At 50.3% G+C, this 6,927-nt stretch overlaps 1 protein-coding gene across 3 annotated transcripts; it reads left to right on the top strand.

Moving 5' to 3' along the window:
* Window positions 1-470: 470 nt before the first annotated feature.
* LOC147528251 (cytochrome P450 2C20-like) lies at window positions 471-5,482 on the top strand. Of its 3 annotated transcripts, none has more exons than XM_086616878.1 (9): window positions 471-650; window positions 995-1,157; window positions 1,634-1,783; window positions 2,073-2,233; window positions 2,626-2,802; window positions 3,327-3,468; window positions 3,893-4,080; window positions 4,454-4,595; window positions 5,301-5,482. In XM_086616878.1, the coding sequence occupies exons 1-9, from the start codon at window positions 471-473 to the stop codon at window positions 5,480-5,482; spliced, it is 1,485 nt and encodes a 494-aa protein (XP_086473004.1). The 3 variants fall into 3 exon arrangements, with proteins under 3 accessions (XP_086473004.1, XP_086473003.1, XP_086473005.1); XM_086616877.1 differs by having other exon boundaries at window positions 2,073-2,245; XM_086616879.1 differs by lacking the exon at window positions 2,626-2,802.
* The last annotated feature ends 1,445 nt before the right edge of the window (window positions 5,483-6,927 follow it).

Below are 6,927 nucleotides of genomic sequence, written 5' to 3'. Positions count from 1 at the left end.
TCTCCAGGGAAGCGGTTCCTCATATCCGCGTCAGATGTCAACAAAACAGTAACTCGTGCATACCAGCTTCCAGCAGTAGGTTGGGTGGGTTTCTTTGGTCATTGCAAGTGCAAGGACTAGTTGCCAGGTTGCACTAACCTATACCCAGGCTCTCACAAATGCAGATGTGTCTCGAATTCCACTGATAACGTGAGCAAAACTTCAGGAACAAGCAAAGGTGGCTCTACCCCACTCACAGATTATACAATCAATAGTAAATAGCAGACAATCCAAATGGCACTGAAGGACTTTATACAGTTTCATAACACAGGGCAGTCTAACAAATGATTGACTAGATCACTAGTTAGATGGACTAACTCAGCCCCATGATCCAAAACCCGCTGTTGAGCTAACATAGCTAACATAGACCTTCACTATATAAACTCGGGCTCTGGCAGACAGACTCACTCCCTCCTGAGCCGCAGAAGCAAATGGAGCTCCTGGGAGCTGCCACTGTTGTCCTCCTGGTTTGCATTGCTTGCCTGTTCTCCTTCGCAGCATGGAGAGGGAGGTCTGGAAAGGGGAAGATGCCTCCAGGACCAGCTCCCCTTCCAATTCTGGGTAACGTGCTGCAGGTGAAACCAAAGAACTTGGCCAAAACCCTCCAGAAGGTAAGGCCACTTTTTCTTCTCTCTTGCTTTCTTCTGTGGGTGAAAAATGTGTGGGACCTGTGCATGGGGACCTCCTGTGGCCATGGCTTGATAAGTGGCAGTCCCAGAGGAGCAGAAAAGCCATGGGGATCTCAGCTGTTCCCTACCACTGCCGTTGCCATTGTCGTTCAGGGTCTGATAGATGGGAACCCTCTCCACACCCACATTTATCATAAGAGGACCAAATCTTGATGTTGTGGGTCTCTGAGGCTGCACTGCCTGCAGTGGGATGCAGCAGCAAAGCTGCTTTCCAACTCCTCCTCCCTTTCGGCTCCACAGCCATGTTCTCTCTTGCATCTTGACAGCTCAGTGAAGAGTATGGATCAGTGTTCACAGTGCACCTGGGCACTGATCCAGTGGTAGTGCTGCATGGACATGATGTGGTGAAAGAAGCCTTGGTTGATCGCGCGGATGAGTTTGCTGCCAGAGGACCCATGCCCGTATTAGACAGGACTAACAATGGATTAGGTACGTTTGCTGACCGAGCTCCTTCTGAGGAGAAGGGAAGGGCGGGGGGTGCGTTTGGCAGATTAGGGCTGGAGTGTACTGTGCATGAGGGAAGACTGCGTGGAGTGGGTGGGCCCCATTGCGAGTAATGGCTGGCTTCCACCACCCAAAGAGGGTAGCAGAGAAATGGAGCTGGATTGATCTCAGCAATGGGCAGGGCAAGGGCAAGCAGCAACTGTCACCAGCTGCAGCGAGGGAAATAGCTGCAATATGAGTGAAGAATTGTTCACAAGGAGGTTGGGTATGTGGTGGAGAAGGCTAAAAGTAGGTGGTTGGACTATAGGACCTCCAGAGATTGCCTCCTCCAAACCACAGCACTCTATGACAGTACCATGTCAACGGTCTCCCAGGGACAAGATTCATTGTCACCGTGAGCCTCTTCATCTCACACTCAGCACGTCCATGTCAGGTCTTCCCTCTTCCTCCTACCTCTGCAGGGATTACGTTTAGCAACAACAAGGGGTGGTTAGAAGTCCGGCGGTTTGCTCTCAGCACTCTGCGCAACTTTGGAATGGGGAAGAGGAGCATTGAAGAGAGGATCCAGGAGGAAACTGACTACTTGCTGGAAGAGATCAACAAAACAAAGGGTATGGTCCATTTTTAATATAGGTTATGTTTGCAAAAAAAGGAAGCCCATTCTTTAGCACAGAATCAAAGTTCCCATGTGTTTGTTCCATGCACCAGCTACCCCTCATTACAAAGTAGTAAATAATTCCATGATCACCAACTGTTCGTTTTGGAGGACCCTTCTGTGTCGCTCAGAGACCATGATATGATACTTCCCTTAACGACCAGAGCTCAGGTTACCCACAGTAGCTATAAGTAGCCATAGTTTTGGGACTTTTTTAATGGTTTGTAACTTTTCTGAAATCACAGGAACACCTTTTGACCCAACCTTCATGCTGAGCTGTGCTGTCTCCAATGTCGTATGCTCCATCGTCTTTGGAAAACGGTATGACTATAAAGACAAGAATTTCCTGGCCCTGATGAACAACATGAACAACATCTTTGAGATGCTGAACTCCCACTGGGGACAGGTACATCCAGTAGCTGTTTCACAGTGCCAGCATTCTCCCAGGGGAGTAGGAGGCCTCCCTCCCAATGAAGTCCAATTTCAGTCTTCTAACTAGGACCCCATCAATGCTCTGCTGCACAGCAATTCATTGGAGAGCAAGAAGCACCCTCATCAATGGAGCTGGCTTTGCCAGCTAAGTGCAGTTCCCCCTAACCCTGAACACCCTTCTCCATTCTCCATCTCTAAGGTTCCTACTTCTACTAAGCAAGACCCTACTGTCCTGTCAGACTGTCCAGCCTCATAACCCTTCTGCTTGGCTCAGTTGAGAGGCGTGTGGCCTTCCTAGGCTTTCTGCTAATGACAAAGAAAGGGGCAATGGTCATGCTAGGGACCTTCCTGTTTCCTTCCTTCCAGCTCTACCAGATGTTCCCAAATATCCTGGTTTACTTCCCTGGCCCACACAACAGAATATTCAAGGAATTTGATGCTCTAAAAGCCTTTGTGGAAGAGGAGGTGAAGGTGCACCAACGTTACCTAGATCCCAGCTCCCCTCAGGATTTCATCGACTGCTTCCTCAGGAAAATGCAGGAGGTAAGGAGAAGGCATACAGCCCCAGCTCATCCCCAAACACGCCTACGCTGAGCCCCTTTCCTCTCCTAAGTAACACAGACAGTGGGATGACCCCTTCCCAGGCAGCTGGGCTGTGCAGTGGGAAGACACCAACAAGACCTCAGATATTGCCCGCGCTAGAGCTCAGAGCTCTGGCTCTGCACACTCACCAGCCACCACCTGCAGCTGCTTGGACAGCAAGACCTTTGTCTGCTCTCACTGAAACACAGGGACATCTGCCATCTGGTCTTGCAGTCCTTTCACTGTAAAGCAGCTGGCACAGCAAGGGCTAACAGGCAGCTACGTACCGTTTGGTGCACAGCTTGAAAGAAGGTTGGTCTGGGGTTGAGCTGACTGCACAAAGTCAGCATTACAATGTCCCAGATGGCTGCTGCCCCTTAGCAGAGAAATGCAATAGCTCTAAGTGAAAAGGAAGGTCTGGCACGACACAAGAAAGGGCCACTTTTCTCAGCTCAGCCAGAGAAACAGACCAGCCTTTTCCCTAGGAGAAAGAAGATCCCAACTCCAGTTTCCACATGAAGAACCTGATAACCAGCACCTTCGACTTGTTCATTGCCGGAACTGAGACAACTAGCACCACCATAAGATATGGGCTTCTGCTGCTTCTCAAACACCCAAAGATACAAGGTACCAGTCTGCGACCTCCTCCTCTCTAGCTGTCCCCCTGGGCAAGGTGCGTGTTTAACACCACATCCTTCTCCCAACTTTTCTTCTCTCTCTCATACTTTACCCAAGTAGGCAAAGTCCTTGCACTGTCCTTTCCCAGGGTGGCCATTAGAGATCCTTCAGCTTCACTGGCATCATGATCAGCTGCACCCCCCTCACCGTCAGGGACTTGACTGCGTCCTCATCTTTATCTCCCAGTACTCCTATCTAACCAAGTCACTAGGAGGACATTCTTTGCACGGGCCGCAGTGGAGCTGGGCTCTCGTCAACACCAAAACCAACATCAATGCTCCTGTGATCTATGGTTTCTGGACAGCTGTGGGAAACCTGTTTAGGTAGGTTTGGGTTTATTAACCCATTTTACTGTTTGTACCTCTCATGACAGAGAAAGTTCAAGAAGAGATCGACCGAGTAGTAGGACGATCGCGAAGACCTTGTGTGGCTGATCGCACCCAGATGCCCTACACAGATGCAGTGGTCCATGAAATCCAGCGCTTCATCTCCCTCGCCCCCCTGAGTCTCCCTCACGCTGTCACCAAAGACACTTGCTTCAGAGAGTATGTCATTCCCAAGGTTAGTGGGCAAGCTCTCTTCCCTCAAGTTCAACAACAAGGTGGCAGCACGTTTGCTCTTAGGCTGTCACTCACATGCTACAAGCTAGAAATGCTGTGGCCTGACCTCGTCACACAGCCCTTCATGAGGGTTTTACCCTCAGTCTCCTGTAGCTCACTTGCAATCCCTTGTTGCCACTCCATGGGCCAAGACTGGAGTAGTAGTCTCCCTAAAGCTGCCTCCTCAGATCAAGCGTCGCCAAAGGGAAACCAAAGGCACTGGTAGGGCTGTGCTGGGAAGTTCTGTCTTAACTTGTCAGGCAATCGTATTAAGTGACCTAACTTGCCTCCCTTTCATGTTCCGCTGTTCTGCTGTTCTCCTTGTGTTACCTCAGGGCACCACAATCTATCCCATCCTCACTTCTGTCCTCCATGACAGTAAGGAGTTTCCAAACCCAAATGAGTTCAACCCCGGACATTTCTTGAACGAGAACGGCACCTTTAGGAAGAGTGAGTTCTTCATGCCCTTCTCAGCAGGTAAAGCACAGATTTCCTCTCTCTTCCTCTTTCTGTCGACGAACTCCTCCTCTGGGGACTACCCTACCTTTCCCTATAAACACACACTCTTTCTTCCCAGCACGGCCCAACTTGTACTTCCTTGGGCCTCACTGCTCTCTGGATAACTCCTCCCTGCTTCTCGCTTCCCCAGCTGCATCTCCCATCTTGTTTGGGTCTGGTGGCTTCTCAAACCTCCTACGAGGACTTGCCAGTGTAATGACACAAATGGGACCCATTGACACTTTCTAAATACCTGTCACCTTCCTACACAACCACCGAAGTCAGCCTTAACCAACCTGCCTTTCTGCGCTATCTCCACTTTTCCCCAGCACCTCTCAAGTACCTCTCAGGCTACATGCAACCACTCGCCTACCAACAGCCCCAATCCTCTGACTTCTCAACCTTGCTTTACATCACCTTGCTCTCTCTCATCTTGCCTCCTATGATGCCACTTCCATGTGTAAGATTTCTCCTGCTCGTGTTCTTCCTTCACACACCCAACAAAACCACCTAGGGTCTTTCTCCAACAAACTCTTCTCTTGCAAATGTCCTTGGTAATCCTGACAGTCATCTCACAGCTGAGGCTGTACCTGGTAAATAAAGATGCACAACACATCTGCTTACTGCAAACTCTGGTCTGCTCGGCAACACCTGTTAAACGCTCTTTGCTGTTTTCACTTCCAGGGAAGCGAATATGCCCTGGAGAGGGCCTGGCACGCATGGAAATATTCTTATTCATCACCACCATCTTGCAGAATTTTAACTTGAAGCCTGTCATTGATCCCCAGGAACTCAGCATAACCCCGACACTGAGTGGGACAAACAACATACCTCCTGCCTACCAGCTCCGTGCTTTGCCCCGCTGAAACGCACAAAACCTCTCTCTAAGGTGTCCTGAGCCTGGCTACTCCTTTACACCTCCCTTGCTAAATCCAACAGCTGGAGCATTGGCCTGCCTTCCCCAGGCCTCTGAGAAGGCAAACCCAACACAGGTGCGGGCAGAAAGTAGACACCTTCAAAGCCTCCTAGAGCTGTTCCAACACATCACAGGGGGGCCCCATAGCAGCATGTTTTGTAGAGGGATAGCGCTGCATGTGTGTATGTTACTGACCCAATAAAGAGAAATCTATGAGGATTTGAGCCGTTATTTTCTTTGGGTTGGAGCAGTGCCCACACCTGCCACTCCACTATAGAGTTCGTCTGCTGCACCTGTGGCCAGTGTCCTGTGAGAAGGGCTGTCTGTCCTGGGGCAAGGGTTCTGTCTGCTTCAGCCACTGGACCCACTGCTGCTGCCTGCAAGGAGGCCCTGGCCGGTCACAGCACAACACAGGCTGTGAAGGCTCATGGTGTGGGAGGGGAAGGGGTTCTTGTGGCCTGGGAGCTATCAGCAGATCTATCTGCAGTTCTTGGGGCTGCCAATCCTGCTGCCCACAGCCAGACCAAGGACAGCTGCAGCATCCTTCCTGGAGGAGAGCACTGCTCCAGCTGCCTTCATCCCCTCAGTGGGATCTCTGGCTGCTCCTGGGGGCTCCTCTCATTTCTTGGGCACTCTACAGCCCAGCCTTTCCACAAGCTGGGAGCACCTTCCCTATGATTCTTTTCTGTCCTCCTCCCACCATTTCCTCCAAGGTTTCTGCTCTCCCCGAGGCATTTGCCAGCAAAACCTTGCACGTTATTGTGGCCACTTGGCACCCCTAAATGAATCAAGATGGGGTTGCTGAAGAGATTGTTACTCTGGATGGTGTCTCCTGCCCAAATCACGCACCCACCTCACCTCCCAGCTAAAATGCCAAGGCACAGAGTCAGAAAAGAGCGACTGAGAGGCCGTTGCAGCTAAGAAACAGCTGAGAACTAAGGGAAATTGCCATCACAGGAGCTAAGTGTTGCAGCTGCAGTTGTGTTCTCCTTCCAGTTTTCTTGGGAACATCACCTCATCTCGCTCATGGCCTCATCTCCTTCTGCCCAATGAAGAGTGCTTCCCTGTCTTTGCAGGCTGTTGCCAGGCGCTCAGGCATCTGAGTGATAGGGACTCCAACCAATTCTCTGGCTGCTCTTTTCTACCATGAGTATCACCGCAAGGATTTAGATATTCTTTATTAAAATGAATTAATTTAAATTTAGGAGGACAGCAAAACCATCTCTCCCATAGAGCTTGGGCACTCCAAGGGAATCTCATTTCTCTTCCGCATCTCATAGGCATCATTGCAAACAAGTTCTTTCCCATGCAAAACCTCTTTGTCTTGTCCTCTGTAGAATTTCATGTCTGCACAAAGAGAAAACTCTCTTGTTCATAAATAGCAACCGTGTCACC

The sequence above is a fragment of the Tauraco erythrolophus genome, chromosome 9 (assembly GCF_009769465.1).
Source record: "Tauraco erythrolophus isolate bTauEry1 chromosome 9, bTauEry1.pri, whole genome shotgun sequence".
NCBI lineage: Eukaryota > Metazoa > Chordata > Aves > Musophagiformes > Musophagidae > Tauraco > Tauraco erythrolophus.
Note: the sequence above shows the minus strand (reverse complement) of the source record. Positions and strands in the feature narration are given on the sequence as shown.